The following is a 16,746-nucleotide window of genomic DNA, read 5'->3' on the forward strand; positions in this document are numbered from 1 at the left end:
AGGGCCCGGCGCTGCCTCCTGCCCCAGCCCAGCTTCCCAGCGGGGGCAGACAAAGGTCACTGGCACATGGTAAGTGTTTATTGAAATAAATGGAGTACCACCCTCCCTTCACATGCAGGTGGGTGCCCATACAGCTCCTGATCGTTTCAAAGGCCTGGGTGCCTTCCGCCCTCCCCACCAGCCTCTCCAGCAGACCCTGATGGTGCCAGTGCCCCCATAGCTCAGTTTCCTGTGTGGATCCTCTCCCCATACAGATGGCAGAGAGAAGTAAAGGGCTGAGTCCCTGGGACCAGACCGTGGCCAGAGCAGGGATGGCCTTGGAGCCACAGCCCCAGAGCAGGAACGAGGAGAGGTGGCATGCACTGGGTCCTGTCCACCGCTCCGGGCAGGTGAAGGGGGAGGTGGACTCCTAACCAGAGGGCCCCCAGCCCCGCTGGTCACTGGCCAGTGCTGTACCTGAATGCTTCCTCCTCACAGGATAGATCCCAGCCCCACCCAGGGGCCTGGCCCAACCCTTCGTCATGGCCCAGAGAACCAGAGCCTGCACAGCGTGCCAGTTTTGGAACCCACTGAGACCCTGACAGGGACCAGAGCAGATGGGGGACGGCTGATGAACCCTTCCAGTAGATTCCAGGGGAACTCCTACTAGAGTTTGCCTCTCTACCTGGCTGGGGTGAGGGCTCACCTGTTCAGTGTGACCTAAGCATTGGTTAGGGGTGTTAGGGGTTCCTCTGTCACACATACCCCCAGCTCCCAAGTTGGCTCTGTCCCCAGAGAGGGCTCAGCCGTTCTTTGAGGGAGCAATAGAAGTGGGCCCTGTGTCAGGGAGTAGGTCAAAGACCAGGCCTTGAGTGGGCCCCAGGAGGGGCAGACCTGTATGGATGTCATCTCACCACTGGGACCCACAGGACCAGGAAGGGGAAAGAGAAGGACGTTTTCATCGTCCCTTCCTACTCCCAAAGTCCTGGCCAAGGTTGTGTGGGCTACCCTTGCTGCTCTCTGTGCTCTCCCGCCATGTGGAGGCTGGGAGTCTACCCTGAGTGCGGGCTGCCGCAGCACCTACCAGCCTCCCCTGGGAGCATAAGAGAGCTCTTCCAGCACACAGCCACCTTGGAGGGCTGGAGAGGAGTGACTGTCCACTCGCTCCTGCTGAGAGGTTTCCTGCCTCTCTGAGCCCTGGGACCTAGGCCTTATCTCAGAGCCTCTAGAAGGCAGACAGGCCAGCTGGCAGGCAGGTGCCCTAGCTCACGGCCGGCCAGCATGGCCATGGCCTGAGGGTAGATGATCAGACTGACCCATGTGCCTCAGGGTTCCCCGACTTGCGTCAGCCCTGGCCTCTCGGTCCTCTGCCCATAACCTGCCAGCTCCCCTAGGAACTCTGTGCCAAACAAGTCCTTAAAACTGGATTTATTACTGGGCCCTCTCCTGGGGTCTCCCTTTCTGGGGGATCTGGGTCCAGACAGTGACAGGGTGAGAGAGGGCGTGTACCCCCTGAGAGTGTGGGGCCCGGCCAGCCCAAGCTTGGCGCCCAGGCCCCGCCTCCCCGCTGAGGCCTGTGCCCACCGAGCCCGGCGGCCACCAGCGCCTGGGTGCCAGTGCCTGCCCCCCGCCCTCCCCTAGCTCTTCTTGGCCTCCTGCTCCCGGCGCCGGAGCTTCTCCCGCTGCCGTGCGGCCTTCTCCCGGGCCTTGCGCTCCTTCTCAGCGGCGGCTGCCAGCTCCTTTACCTTCCGCTTCACTAGCGTCCGGTCATGCGAGTTGCTGAGCCCCAGGCTCTGGGGAGGAATTCAAGGGTGAGGGAAAGAGCCCCAGAATCCCTTGCCAACTCTGGCCCCCAGTTCGCGGTGCCCCAGGTGGGTGTACTCTGCCTGGAGCTCAGTAGGTCCTCCCAGAAGTGTGGCCTCTGCCTCCCAGACGGGCCCATGGATCAGAACCAGGGCAGGAATTCCGAAGGGGAGCGTTTCGGAAAGAGGATGATGGAGGGTACCAGACCTTTTGCCCCCTGCCCCGACCCCTGGCAATCCTCGGCTCCCATTCCTCCACTCGGGAGTTCAGTCTTGGCACCATCCTGCCCAGCCCTCAGAGGCCCACAGATGTGGAATGACTTGCCCAGTGTCACACTGCTAGTCAGTGGCCGAGGCCCCTCCCTACTGCAGAGACTCCCTGGGGGCCTCTCCTCACCACCTCTTGCCTAAGCAATGTAGCAGAGGGTGGGGAACAGGCTAGAAACCTCTCAGTGCAGAGATCTGAGCCCACCCCCCCTCCCCGACCTCCCCTGACTACCAGCAGCCTCCAAGACTGAGAATCAGGCAAGGTGATCAGGCAGAGGCCTGCTTTCTTATGACGGCAAGGGACTCAGAGTCAAGAGTCAGGTAATCTGACTCTTGATGGTCCTAGAGGTCAATGTTAACCTGGAGCCTTGAGCTGGGGCTTGAAGGTCAAACTGAAGGACGGGGCTGGAGTTTCAAGTCTGACAGCGGACCCGTGCTAGAGTACAAAGATCAGGCCAAGGACCTTGCCCAGGTCAGAGGTCAGGGCAGTGGCCTTAGAGGCAATGAAAGATCAGGGTTTGGGGGGGATCCCAATCCTGGAAGGTTGCCTTGGGCTCCAGTTGGGTCACCGCTCTCCTCCCCTGACACACCTTCAGTTTGCTTCCATCCAGCTGCAGGAGCTGGGGCCCGTCCACCTGCCGCGCAGCGAACTCGGCGACATACTGCTCCAGGTTGAGGCTGTGCAGCCATTGGCCCACCTGCTGGCTGGTCCAGTGGTGGACCGTGGGGAGAGGTTCGTCCAGGAACTGGGGTAGAGACCAAGGATGGTGAGGGGGAAGACCTGGCCCGTGGCCTGCGCCCCAACACTCAGAGCCCAGGGCTTGCTTACCTCATCTGAAGACTGGGACAGTGTGTGGTAGGGGTAGGAGCACTTGGTCTCCTGCCGGGGACCACTGGGGATCTTGGGGCTGCTGCTAGGGGGCGTGGAGTCATCACTCAGGGTGGATTCCTAGAGAGGAAGGGTATAAGCTGCTGAGGAAACAGCTCACCCTCAAGCCCAAGGGAGTCCCCCAACCCACTGCTTGCATTTGGATGGAGCTAAGTTGGGGGCTGGGCACCAGGAGTTGCTCAGTGCCTCCTAGTCTCTGAAGCACTCACGGGAAGCATCAGGATGTAAGACCTCTCGGAGGTCGTGGGGCCAGAAATGAGGCAGAATAGTTAGCAGGAATGGCAGAAGTCTCAGACCAGGTGTCGCTTCCTGCAGGCAGCCGACCAGGATTCCCCCAGGCTAGGTCGGGGGTCCTCCCTTTGTGCCTCCCCATCATAGCCCCTAGCACCCTGGCTTCTAAGTGCCTGCCTGGGTAGAGATCAGAAGCTCTATGAAGCCCTGGGCTGTCCGTTTATCCTGCTATCCCAGGGCCCAGCACGAGGCAAGGACGAGACGGAGGGAGTCTGTGCAGATACGAAATCAGGAAGTCTCAAGTTAGACGGAACTCTTTCTCCCCTGAATTCCCAGCTTTCTGATCTCCTCAGCCCCAGTAGCACATAAGGAACAACCACAGAACAGGCATGGAGCCCGCATTGAACCCACATGGCAAGTCCCTTCTCTCTGGGCCATCAGTCGTTCATCCGGACAACTGGGATAAGCACACCTGCGCTTTGTGAAAGGAAAGCCAAAGCAGCCCTTGGAGTCTTGTCTAGAGTAGAGCGTGGCATGAGCAGAAGCAGACACTTGTGGCTGCTTCTGTCCCTGACTTCTCCCTGCTTCCTGAGCACTAGCTAGTTTGGGTCCCCTTCATCCCGATTTCCTCCAAGCCTCACCCCACCACACAGGTTGCCCGGCGCTGGGACGACTGGGATGACTGGGAGGACTGGGACGACTGGGATGGGACGTGGGGAGCCAGGCAGAAGAGCGCAAATGGGGGCGGCCTCAGGCTGGGTGGCTAACGAGGGAAGCCTGGTGCTCAGTGGGTTGAATATGGTGAATGACTCAGGGGAGGAACTACTCAGAATGTGAATGAGTGAAGAAACTGATGAATGAACTCAGAGAATGGATGAACTAGTGAATCACAGAATGGCTCCATGGATAGACAAACTGGATAGACAAACAGATAGACAAACGGACCCCAGGAATGCCTGGATCCCAGCCCCACCCCCTCACATCACCTGAGTCTGGGGCCCATATGGGGGGCAGGGAAGCCATGGACTCACCTGAGAAGCTGACTTCTTAGGGCTGAAGCCCTCATGTTTAGGGGAGCAGGTGGGCGAGGTGGTGCTGCCAGAGGATGCCGAGCCCTTGCCACTGTCTGTGAACCAGGAAAAGGGCAGGAACGGGGAGCCCCCTGACCTGCTGGACCCCTCCACTGATTCCCTGTGGAGAGAGCACCCAGCATGGGTGTGGGCACCGTGGGGTGGGCGCCCCACCCCCCCCGGAACTATGAGCGGAAGCTTACCTGCTGCCCATGGACAAGCGGTTGCTGCCCTTGTCCTTCCGGCTCTTGCTAGTGGATGCTCGACGTAAGGTGACCCTGTGAGGGAGGGTGGGGGGGAGTGGGGCAGTGCTGCCCGCTGTGCTACCCTGCACCCCAAGGCTCCAAGCCTTTGCTTCTGGCCCCTCCTCCACTCACCCCAGGTCCAGGAACTTTCGGCGAGTCTTCTTATCCAGACCGATGGTGGGGCTGGCAGGCTCAGGTGGGCTGGCATCCCGGCTGTCATCTTTTGGGGAAGAGAGGGAAGAAAATAGCCTGTGGAGTGGCTTGCCTGCCTCCTTCAGCTGCCTCTTTTGACTTAGAAGCAGGCAAGTTGGCTCGGGTGCCCTTCACTAGCTGTGTGACTTTGAAGGAATCACTCTACCTCTCTGAGCTTCTTTCGTCCCAAATATGAGGCTAACCCCTGACCCACAGGAAACAAACCTGCCTATTTCATGGAATAGCTATGAAAGCCATAAGCAAACCATGAGAAAGTAGGGACCGCTACTATTCACTGCTCATTTATCCTGACTGACTTCTAACCCAATCTTGGCTCACATGTCACTTCCTCAGAGAAGCCTTACAGGAGGCTCCCCGCAAGGTCATTTCACCCCGCTATGTGCTGCCCCCTCCCCCGCCGCAACCGTGCACTTATTACAACTTGTAACTACATATTTAATTAAGGGGTGGTTTGATCACTTCTCCCTTAAACTATAAGGAATTATTAGAATGTTTCTCCCCCAAACTGCAAGCCTCTTGAGGGCAAAGAGTGCCTCTGTTTCCCTGTGTGTCCCAGTGCCCAACAGTGACATAGTAGGCGCTGGGTAAGCGATGGAGGAAGCCACAGTGTGTTGTCCCCCCAACCCCACCCCTTCCTCGTCCCTCACCGCCCTGCCCAACTTGGTCCAACCCTCTGCTTGGCGCGGGTGCGCGGAACGACCGGAGGGGCCGCTGCAGTCCCAGGGCTCTCCAGCAGGGGACGCCGCACCGGCTGCCACTCACCTTCGCTGTGGGGCTCTGCGCGCGGGTGGCGGCGCACGAAGCTGGGCGAGCTGTCGGAGGAGGGCGCCGAGCGGGGCGGCGAGCAGGAGGCGGCGGCCAGGCCCTCGTGCGAGGCGGCGTTGTGCAGGGGCCGGTAGCGTGTGAGCGGCGAGGGCGGGGGCTCGTCTTCGTCCAGGCTGCGCCGCAACCCCGGAGGCTCCAGGCAGAAAGAGCCCCCGGCCGGGGAACCTGGGCCCGAGTGCAGAGGCGAGCGCAGCCGGTGCAGGGGGCTCCCGCATCCGTCGGTCACCTGGGGGAAGGGGCGGCCGCTCACTGCCAACCTTCTTCCCCGCTTCCCCAGGGGCTGGGAGTTGGTTTCACTCTGCAAACTGCGAGGGAGCCTCTGGGGCGAGGAGCCCGGACTGGGGTCTTGGGAAGGGAGGCTTGTCCTCGTGCCCACGGGCCATGGGGGTGGCTGGGCAGTGAGGAGTGGGGGGGGGGATTTGGCGGCGCGGGGGGGGGGGGGGGGGGGCGGGCTTCAGTCCCATAGCCTGGGGTCTAATCCCATTTCCCTCACTCCCTAACTGTGTGAGTTTGTTACTGAACCTTTCGGAGCCTCAGTCTCCCCACATGTAAGATGGGAATGATAATACCTTCCTTAAAAGTTTCAGGAGAGGGGTGGGGGGTGGGAGGTTGGGGGCACCAGGTGGTGGGTATTGTAGAGGGCACGGATTGCATGGAGCACTGGGTGTGGTGCAAAAATAATGAATATTGTTATGCTGAAAAAATAAAAAAAATTAAAAAAAAAAAAGTTTCAGGAGAGCCAGAATGAATGCGGGTAATCCCTGTTCGCCTTACTATGCCAGAAGTCTGGGACTGTGGTTTCCCTGGAAAAGGGTTTGGAGGGATTTTCGGGGTGGGGGGCAATGATTGGGTGGGTTGTCCCCACCTTGCCTCCTGGCCCATCAGAGCCTTCACCATCCTCTGCAGAGCTGGCGCTGTCCCGAAGCCTGGAGCGAGAGGGCCGGTGTCTCCGGCCCTTGGCCAGTAGTTGGGCTCGGGCCTTGTGTAAACTGCTGTCCAGTCTGACGGTCTCTGGAACAGCCAAGTCCAGGTCTGTGAACCAGGTGAAGGGGACAGAGACCAGACACGTGAGGACAGCAAGCCCAGAGGCCCCCCGCCCTCGGGCCTCCAGCATTCACACCCCCAGACATTCCACAAAGGTTTGAGTGCCCAGCACAGGGAGTACCAATGAGAGGGAGAGTGCGGTCCCTCACAGTCTCGGAGAAAGCCAGACACGTCAGCACAGAAATTAGCAGTGTGGTGGGACCTCTCACAGGCACAGAGGAGGACAGGACAGTCCTCTTTGGATGGGTCAGGGGAGGGAGCACCAAAGCCAGTCTAAGGCTGGGTGGGAGTTTGCAAGAGAGGAGGCTGGTGAGTATGCAATGCTGGGCAGTAGGGAAGTGCAGGGGCGGGGCGGGGGGGCGCCCCTTCCAGGGCCCCTGGAGGGTAGGTTTGTGGAGAGGAGGGCTGGGGATGAGACCAGACCAATGATGGTAATAACAGCTACCACTTAAGAAGAGCCTACTGTGTGCCAGAATGTTCATACATCACCTTATCTACTCAGGGAGCTAGGGACCGCGGTTACGTACAATTTACAGCTGAGCCAACTAAGGCTCAGAGAGGTTCAGTCTCTCGCCTGCAGCCACCAGCTAGCAGTGGTCTGGGCTCTGAGCCTGACTGGCCACACTGGAACTCTGGCCTGCTGTGCCATACCCAGATCTGCACTCAGACCCAGCCGGGCTGAATGGGAGCACAGTAGTGGCATCAAGGAAAACCCAGTCCCCACGCGGCCGGCCTGCCTCTCCCATCCTGGGGTCAGTGGTGCGGGGCTGGGTCCTGGATGAAGACAAGGAAGAGTAGGCAAAGCCAATGGACCGTGCGTAAACCTGACTGCTCCTAGTTTCTCTTCCTACTTGCTCCCCCTGGGGAATGAAGCCTTTGCTCTGCAGTGTCCCCAAGCTTAGGGCCTCCAGGCAGAAGAGTTTCTTTCCAAATCCAGCACGGGTTAAGACCTTTCTTCCCCATTCCCCTGCCCCACGATCTCAGGGTTCCGCCATCCCATCACTCATGCTGACCCAGCTTTGCCTGCTCCTCTTTCTCTTGTCTGCAGATACCCCCTAAGCCACCCCAGTTGCTGGCCTGGTTTCACTATCACCTACTGGTTCAGCCCTGAGCCCCCCTGAATTCCAAGCTTGGGCACCTCATCACCCACCAGGGAACTTAACGGGTCAAACACACCCGAGTCCTCAAATAATCCATCGGAATGAACCCACCACCTTGCTTCAGACTGGCTTCCCCTTTGCTCCTTGGCTCCATGAAAGGCCCATCCACCCGATGCAAACAGCCCCGAGCTACGCTTTTCCCTCAGTCCCAGCTCCAGCCAGGAGTTCCCCAGGCCCTCTGCCTCCTGGCCCCCCTCCCCTTGGATGTGCCACGGGCAGCTTCAGTGTCTGTGTCCGGCTATGACTGGCAGCTCCATCTCCCTGATGGCTCAGGCCAAGTGCTGGAGTCGCCCTTGACTCTCTTTCCCTCCCACTCTCCAAACTCATCTAGCCGCAATTCCTGTTAGCTCTACTTTCGAAATACATCTCGACATACTGAAATATTTATGGCGAAATGGTATGATGTTTTGGATTAGATTCAAATTAATCCAGGGCAATGGCAGCGGGTAGAGGTGGAAGGCCGGCCACGACCCGATGAGCCTTGAGTGACAGTCCCAGAACGCATGATGGGATGCATTTGGCTCCTCTCTGTAATTCTCACTTCCCGCAATAAAACTGCTATTTCCCTGTGTTTGTGTGTGCGCATATGCACATGTGCGCATAAACACGGAGAGGAAGAGGAGAGAGAGCAGGGAAAGAAGGGAGAAGAGGAGAGGAAGGGAAGGGAGAGAAGGGGGGTAGGAGGAGAAATCAGGGGAAGAGAGAGGAGAGGGGGACACACAGCCTCCCTGGTCTAGATCACTATCACCTCCTGCCTCAGTTATTACAGAAGCCTCCCAGCTGGTCTTCCCTTTTGCTCCCTTTCCCACTTACAGTCTATTTTCAACACCACAGCAACCAGAGTGATCCTGATAAAACATGTCAGCCCTTGTCACTACTGTGCTCAGAACCCCCCGGGGACTTCCATCTTGCAGAGTAACTGCCAAGTTCTCCCAGGGGCCTTCCGGATTCAGTCTGTGCTCCTCTTACCACTCTGAGCTTCTATTTCTCCCTCTTGTTCCCTCTACTCTGGCTATCCTAGCCTCCTGGGTCTTCCTCACACAAGCCTCACTGTACCTCAGGGCCTTTGCACTTCCTCTTCCCTTTTCCTGCAAGGCTCTTGCCACAGATTTCTACAGGGTTCTGTCCTTTGCCTCCTTCAGGCCTTTGCTTAAATGCTTTCTCTCACTGACGACTTTACTGACCACTCATTGTACAATTCCCCCCAAATCCCCAACCTGGTTTTCCCCTGCATCATGTGTCATTCTCTGGTATGCTGTCTATTTTACTGACTTAGTTCACTGTCTCTCTGCGTGTTAGAATGTCAGCTCTGTGAGGGCAGACATTCCTCTATTTTGTTCATGGCTCTCATCCAGAATTGGTATCTGGCATGTAGGAGGTGCTTAGAAAATGGGATTTTAATGAAGGAAAAAAAAAAAAAACCCACATAGTTCTGTTGATTTGCTTCCTCACAGCCCTGGAACCTGGCCTCTCCTCTCCCTGGGGACTGAACTGCCTTACTCAGGTCTTCACCGGTCCCTTCCCCAAGCCTGGCCTCAGCCTCCAGGTATCCTGTTCTCCCTGCCTTGGGCCTCCAGTCGGCCTCCCCCCCCCCACTTCCCATAGGCTAGAGGAAACCTTCTAAAGCACTTTTCTGACTTGTCCTATAACTGTTTGCTTTTGAAACCCAGGGTAAGGCTGAGGAGTGGTGAGGGGGTCCCAAAGTCAATAACATAAAATCCATGCCTCTCAGCCCTCCAGTCGGGCACCGGTGGGGAGGGGGGGTTCCAGCTCACCCCTTCAGTGTTCCCCACGTTTCCTCCTCTGTACAGCAGAGGAGGAGCCGGCTGGCCGGGGCTGAATCCAGTTCTGCCATTTGCTGCCTGGGTGACTCTGGGCAAGTTCCTTTCATTTAGGGATTGGCTTCCTCATCAGTGAAATGGGGTCATAAGAGGAGTATCTCCGTTCCAGGGTTGTGTGAGTGTCAAATAAGATGACCCAGGTAAAGTGCACAATGCAGAGGGGCGAGCTGGGGACGCAGAGAGCCTGGGGTTGGGCCTGGGGGAGAGCAGGGGCTCAGTCAGTGTTGAGGAAACCAAGTTATACTTCGGGGCCAGTGCACTGCCCCGCAGAGATGGCCTCAAGGCACAGGGAAGCACTGATGCCCACATCCGTCACATCCGTCACATCTGTCACATCCCTATCCAGTGCTCCTCTGCGGGGCACTCCTCCCCAGGACACACTCCTCATCCTGGAAGCCAGGCCCTGTGAGGGCAGTGACTGTCTCCCTGGGGCCTTGCACGCACAGAGCCTGACACACGATGGGGTCCCCGGAGTATTTGTGGAGGGGAAGAAAGAGACAGGCAGGGGCTGGGGGCTCTGTCTTAGATGAGGCAGCCTGGCTGAGGTCTGGGAGACGAGAAAGAGCCAAGGCTGTAGGAAGAGCAAGGAGCTTTCTAAGGAGAAGGGATGGTGTGGGCCAGAGGAGCCTGCAAGGAGAGGGGACTGGCCTGGCCGCTGGGGAGTGTGGACCCCCGCAGGGCCTGCTGCAGGTGTCCAGGGGTGGCAGTGGGGGCTTGGCGAGAGGCGAGGTCCTGTCAAAGGACTGCTGTTTGGGACCCCAGCCTTGACACCACTCCTCCGGCTCCTTCCAGGCCCCTGGTTTGCTTCTGGCCTTTCCAGGCCCTGGGGCTGAGCTGAGGGAGGAAGCCTTCTGTTCCCTGTTCCCCAGTGACACATGGCATCTCCAAGCACTATCAGCAAGCAGCAAGGACTGAGGACAGAACAGAATAATAAAGGCTAATACTGACTGAGCTCTCGCTGTGCTAGGCACCGGTTCTAAGAGCTTAACAATTACTAGCTCATTTAAACTCCCCACAACCCTAGGAGGAAGAGACTCCAGGATCCCCAGGGCAGCCTTAATCTGCCCCAGGGAAGGGAGGAGCCAGGGTTCCAGGTAGGCTGACTCCAGAGGCTCAGGGTGTAAGGACCAAGCCTGCTACACCTCTTCTGAGGCAGAGATGGGAGCAGCTCGTGAGTCCAACCCCTCATTTTACAGGTGGGGGAACTGAGGCTTGAAGAGGAAAGGTTTGGCCAGAGGTGCAGAGGGAGTTAAGGAAGCATCCAGTCCTCCTGGCTCCCTGTTCTTCCCGCTCTGGGCGGTGGGGCAGGGAGCTGCCCACCATCCTCTCCACGGTGCCCAGACTCCCGGGGCTGGGGAGAGGGGCCCTTCTCCCGACTCTGGGCCACATCTGGACTGCAGGCGGCTCATCTTGGAGGGTCTAGGGAGCAAAGGGGGCTGAGGCATTTCTGAAGCAAGGTGGGGGCCTGCCTCACCTCTGGACCCCTGCTCCACCTGCCTGTCTGGCCTTCCTCCATCTCAGGGTGGGTGGGTCTCTCTCGGTCTTTCTCTTTCCAGCCCTGGGCAGTGGGGAGTCGTGAATATTTAATTGCCTTGCCCGTCAGGAAGCAGGCCAGGCAGCCAGCTACCTCAGCAGGTCCGGGAGAAGGAAAACAGGAAGAGTTGGGGCTGGGGGTGGGAATGGAGGCCCAGAAGCCTAGGAGAGGGGGAGCTCGCTTCTGTTGGGCCAGGCCTGGTGCAGATGGTGAGACCCAAGAGTCTGAGGCCCAGAGCTGGCTGGAGGCTGGAGGAGTCCGTGGCCCCAGGGAGGCCAGGGAAAACAGCGTTCCTGGGAGCTGGGAGGCATGTGGCTGCACAGGGGAGAAGGTGGTGAGCTGGGGAGGGGGAGGAGGAGAGGGAAGGAAAGGGAGAGATGAGAAGCCGGGGAGCCCCTTGAGGCCGTGCACACTAACATGAGTCCCAAGGGCTATACACATGCTACAGGCATCAGGCAAGGGCTTCTGTCTCAACCTCTCCCTCCATGCTCCTCGTGGTCCTCCAAGTTCCTTATTCCCTGACTCCTCCGCCAAATCCAGCTGGGAACCAGCCTTTCCGCCCCAGTGCATGCTGGGAACCAGCCCTTCCGCCCCAGTGCATGCTGGGAACTCTGCCCTGCCTGGGCTTTGCACCACCCCCCACCCACAACGGAAAGATGGCAGGGGTACACGATGGAGCAGGCAGGTGTGCTGTGTGCACACCACCCCCCATGTGTCTAGAGCAGGCTGGCCTGGGGGCACTGCGACTCTGTTCTGTGCATTTGATTTCCACACATATCCTGTAGGCCAAGGGCCATTGCCATGAGATATGGCTGTAATGGCTGTCACTTGGGCTGGGATACAGGTGTACGGCCACCCAGTCTGGACTTCTAGTCCCAGCTCTGCCACTAACCTGCCACATGATCTTTAAAGAAGCCACTTGGGTACTCTGTGCTCTCGGCTCCTCGTCTGTACAATGGGCACTCCTCTTGGCCTTATTGCGGGGCATAAACGACATTGTGAGTTGGGGGTTTGGCCTAGCACCTGGCATGAGGCAGCACTTCATAAATGGAGACCCTTAATCGTCGTGGTTGTCCTTAGCATAGAGTGTCATGGCAGAGACTCAGGCAGCCAGGCCACAATACACACACACAAAGGCACAAAGACACACACTGAAGTCCCAGAGGGAATCCCCCCAGTGCCGGTGGCCTTGGCTAGAGTTAGAGCAAACAGAACTTACCAAAAACCTCATCCGCAGGTTCTCGTAGCTTTGAAGAAGCCATGACTCGAGAGAGCTGAGGGAAGAGAGAAAGAAAGATGATGGATAAGAGGTTCAGGTTGGTGGAGGGCAACAAGGGGGTTGCCCCTGGCTGCCTATTCCTGGCCTTCTGGCCCCTCACCTTCCCCTAGAACTCCTGCTCCAGCCCCTTGGAGAAGAAGTCATCGGAACCACAACCCAGAGGATGGGAGTTGGGGCAGAAAGCAGACATGGCAGAGTAGGGGTAGAAGCAAATTCAGAGTGTAGACACAGGCTGAGTCCTGTGGTTTTGGTCCAGGCTGATTTACTGTGTGCATTCACATGGCTCACTGAACCTTCCCTCCCCCACAATGTCTTGGGTCTTTCCATCATCAGCATTCCTTCAAAACGTTTGATCATCATAAACTGTCCAACAGCAAACCTGGGAGAGATCTTGGGAGATGATTAAATGCAATCCTCTCATTTTCCAAATAAAGAAACAGAGGGAAGAATGACTGGCTTAAGGTCACATAACAAGGCGATGGCAAACTCAGGAGCAGAATCCAGGTCCTTCCATCCATCTACCCACCCACCTACTCAGCCATCCATTTGTCCGTCTATCCATCCATCCATCCACCCTCCCATCTCTGCATCCATCAGCTCATACTAGCCCCCCCATCCATCATGCCATCCGTCACCCAGTCCTGCCTGCTCCCCGCCCCCCATCACTGGTGTGCTCACCACCTGCCTTTGAATACGAGCTGTTTGGGAACCTGGCACCATCAGCAGGGCCCCTGTTCTTGACAGACTCGCAGTTCTCCCCGTTCCAGACAGACTCACAGATGCAGAAGGGTATGAGGAGTACTCACAGCACCACAGTGGACAAATCTTTGTGCTGCAAGTATGTTCAGGCAGGAAGTGAGACGGCTTGGGACTTGGTTTGGTTTTGCTTTTTGGTGGGAAGCAAGAAGGGAGGCAGGTGGGGAAGCGGGACAGATGCAGCTGAAACAATCTGGGCAGGCTTCCCAGCAGAGGCAGGATGGCAGCAGCCCTAAACCAAGGCCTGGGAGTGAGAGGGGAAGGGGAATACCAAGCAAGGGGGGGACAAGGGGACGGGGGTTGGAGGTGGGGGAAGCTCAGCAGCAGGGGCACGCTGCAGGGCTGGGACATGATTTCCAGTTACTGCTGACACTCAGGTGCCCGTGAGCAGGGCAGGGCGCTGGGCTAGACATGCAATTGACAGGCATGGGAAGGCTAGGCCTCATGCTTGCTGGGGTCTTTTCCAACATTTCTCTCCTGATAGTACATACACACCATCTCACGGTGAGCCGTGTGGGCTTGAGATTCTTAGTATGCCCACTTTACAGATGGGAAAACTGAGGTGCAAGAGAGAAGAGGCGGAATTCAAACTCCACCTGTCTCCTGCCCTCCAGCCTTATCCTGGGGGATGGTCTGCAATTTTGGAGGGGTGCACATGAGGAGAGGACCCTGCAGGGAGAAGGGAGAAAGGGAGAGGAAGGGGAGCTGGCCAACCTGTCTAGGACTGGAAAAAGCTTCTAAACTATCTCCACCCCAAGCCCTGTGGATGATGTTTGGGGCTGAAAGCAGGAAATGAGGTGTGAGAAAGGGCCAGGGGACATGGGCCCTCCAAGAACTCTCTTGCCATTCTTGGACTCTGGGTGCTAGTAGCAAAGAAATTCTAGAACCTCTCTTCCTGCCTGAAGGGCCGTCTTGGAAAGAGGTTGCCCCTAAGAATGAGCAAAATTGCCTTGTTCAATCACAAAGCCTCAGCTGACCAGGACCCGGCTGCCCCCTCCTCCAGAAAGCTATCCTAGACAGCCCACTCTCTTCCCATTTGTCCACACAATTTCTAAATTCACCCTTTCCCAGCCACTGGAAAATAGGGGTTTTTCATACTTCACGGATTCCCTGATATGGGTCAGATCTCCTCTGCATCAGATGAGAGCTCCCTGGGGAGAAGGGAGGGTATTCCCATCAGATTAGGGACCCTCTCGAGATAAGAACGGCCTCTCCCATCAGAAAGAGGCTCTCTGAGGCCAGTAGTGGTGCCTCCTCTCTTACATTAGCTGAGAATGGAGATCCCATGTGTTCTTTATTAAAAGTCCCAGTCCAGGGTGAAGACCCCCTTGTGGACAGAGTCTTTCGGGTATCATCTGGGGTTAGGCTGGGCCTTCCAGCCCACACCTGTGTCTAATCCATCCTGATTCAGCACAAATGGCTTTCTTTCCCTCCGTCAGCTATCTGGGGTGTGTTTGGGGGATCCATCCTACACTGTTCCATGGGGAACCCTGGAAAGCAGGCCATCCAAGAGGTCACCAGGCCCCTCTCACCAAAATGGAGCTTTGGAGAAGCTCCCCTCCACCTTCACCCTCCTACACATAAACACACACACACACACACACACACATTTAACCAGGAACTGCCACGAGGTGGAAACAAACCTGTCCCTCAGGACACAGTCTGGGCACCAGGGCTACCAGGCCACTCTTTCTTACAAAAGCTTCCAGTTTCCAGAGGAGTAGCACCTGTGACCTTTGACTCTTCTCTGGGAGCACAGGAGGCTTCCTGAGAGCCAGGGAAGGAGAAAGAGAAAAGGATGCGCAAGCCCCAGAGGGGAGTGGGAACTAGGAACAGAGACAGACAGGTTGGTGGAGACTGTCCACCCGAGCTGCAGAGAGAGCCAAGAAAGGGCAGGAAAGAGATGTATTGGGCAGAGGAAGCAGTGCTGGAGGCCGGGATCCCTTGGCCCGGTTCGGACTGAGGCTCCAGGGAGGGCTTTGAGGAGAGAGCCAAGGGGCGGTTGTAGGGAGAGGCACGGGCCCCAGCGGGGCAGGGAAGAGGAAGGGGGCCCTGGAAGAGGAGAAAGAGACCGAGACAGAAGTGCAACTGGGAAAGACCGGGAAGGAAAGGCCGGGAGGGGAGGCTGGGGGTTGGGGGGCAGTAGGAGCTGGAGAAAGCGGCGCCCCCTCCCTTAGGCCTGGGATGCGGCGATGGGCGAGTGGGACAGCGCTCCCCGCACCGCGGAGGCCAGGGCACCTACCGCACTCCCAGTTGGGGCCGGGCAGGTAGTTTCTCTCCCGTCCAGCCGTCCAACTCCGCGCCGAGCAAGAAGGAGTTAAGCCCTCTCCCCCTCCCCCCACACCAGTTTTTTAAAATTAATTTCTCCGGGAGGGAGAGGATTAGGGACACAAATCCTATCTCCGCCCCCTCCCCCGACTGCCCAGCACCCCAGCTCCGCGCAGCCCCCCAGGGATGGGGAAGAAAGGCCCTATCTGACCCCACTCAGGGTCCCGCCGCGAGCCCCGGTGACCCTGGCTCTGCTAACCAGTCCACGTCGGGGTCCTCACCTCCAGCATCAATCATCTTCAGCGTCCTGCGCCGCGGGAGCCCCTCAGGCCCATGGTGCTCGGGGCGCGGGCCAGGCGGGGAGGGGCGGGGGGCCGTCACCCCGGCCGCGGGGGACTGCGGGCGGGCTCGAGCCGCTCCATCCCGGGAGAGGGGCGGGCGCGGGAGCGGGCGCCGAGGGTCCGGGAGCCGTAAGGGATGGGGGGAGCGAGAGAGGAGGAGAGGGTTTGCGGGGAGCGGGAGGCGCGGGCGGGGCTGGACCAGAGCCCTGACGGGAGGATGCTCCGTGCGCGCGCGCGTGTACGCGTGTGTGCGCGCGTGTGTGTGCGCGTGTTTGTGTGAGTGCGTGTGAGCGAGGGAGGGGGGAGGGAGAGAGGGAAGGAACCACCTCCCCGACCCGCCACCCGCCTAACGCAGGCCCCCCGCCGGGCAGGCCCACACGCGTCGCGTCGCGTCCGTTGGGGTCCGCTGGGGTCTCCCGGGAAGGGGCGGTGCGGGGGGCGCGTGGCGGGGAGGCCGGCGCCGGGAGACAAAGAGCGGGAGGGAGGGAGGGAGAAGGGGCGGAGGCGGCAGCAGGGGAGGGAAGAGGCGGCCCCGCGCGGCGGCAGGGCTAGGGGATTCCGAGTTGCCGCTACTACTCCGGCCGCGGAAGTCCGGGGCGGGGGGTGGGGGGGGGAGCAGCCCCGCCTCCGGACCCACCCGGCTTCCGCCTCTTCTGAGAGGTCTGTGCAGGCTCCCGATTCATCCAATTTTTGGACGTCCATCGAGCAATCGTGTGCGCCAAGGCCTGAGGCCATCGCGGGAAACAGGACCACCCGGGCCCAGGAGTCGGGGGCTCCTCGGGAGGGGGGGCGGGCACAGACCAGTGGGGAGGCCGTCACAGGCCCGGGTGCCCTGAGCCCCGGTTCACAGAGGACACTTCGGCGACGCCGAGACAGCGCACCGGAGGACGCCGGCGCGGCCTGGGGGTGGGTGAGGGTGAAAGTGGAGGTGATCCGGGAGCCTCCCGGGTGGAGGTGCTGTTGGCTACCAGGCAGGCCAGGACTGGGTAGAAGTGTTAGTGG

The 16,746-nt window shown here is 58.8% G+C and overlaps 1 protein-coding gene across 2 annotated transcripts; it reads right to left on the reverse strand.

Annotated features, from left to right (window-relative positions):
* Positions 1-64: 64 nt before the first annotated feature.
* SAMD14 (sterile alpha motif domain containing 14) lies at positions 65-16,566 on the reverse strand. 2 transcript variants are annotated; one of them, XM_047708081.1, is made up of 11 exons: positions 15,685-16,566; positions 12,320-12,374; positions 11,993-12,073; positions 6,387-6,553; positions 5,459-5,747; positions 4,616-4,703; positions 4,442-4,516; positions 4,200-4,359; positions 2,878-2,997; positions 2,639-2,794; positions 65-1,772 (listed from the first exon to the last, which is right to left on the reverse strand). In XM_047708081.1, the coding sequence occupies exons 1-11, from the start codon at positions 15,691-15,693 to the stop codon at positions 1,617-1,619; spliced, it is 1,356 nt and encodes a 451-aa protein (XP_047564037.1). In that variant the 5' UTR covers positions 15,694-16,566; the 3' UTR covers positions 65-1,616. The 2 variants fall into 2 exon arrangements, with proteins under 2 accessions (XP_047564037.1, XP_047564038.1); XM_047708082.1 differs by lacking the exon at positions 11,993-12,073 and having other exon boundaries at positions 15,685-16,266.
* Between the last annotated feature and the right edge of the window lie 180 nt (positions 16,567-16,746).

Source organism: Lutra lutra, chromosome 16 (assembly GCF_902655055.1).
Source record: "Lutra lutra chromosome 16, mLutLut1.2, whole genome shotgun sequence".
Lineage (NCBI taxonomy): Eukaryota > Metazoa > Chordata > Mammalia > Carnivora > Mustelidae > Lutra > Lutra lutra.

Bases quoted from the DNA above. Each gene is read 5' to 3' on its own strand.
- SAMD14 (XM_047708081.1), bottom strand. The intron at 4,704-5,458 runs GTGAGTGGCAGC...CTTCCCCAAAAG, and splicing joins CGCAGAGCCCCACAGCGAAG to ATGACAGCCGGGATGCCAGC. The intron at 4,517-4,615 runs GTGAGTGGAGGA...CCTCCCTCACAG, and splicing joins CGAAAGTTCCTGGACCTGGG to GGTCACCTTACGTCGAGCAT.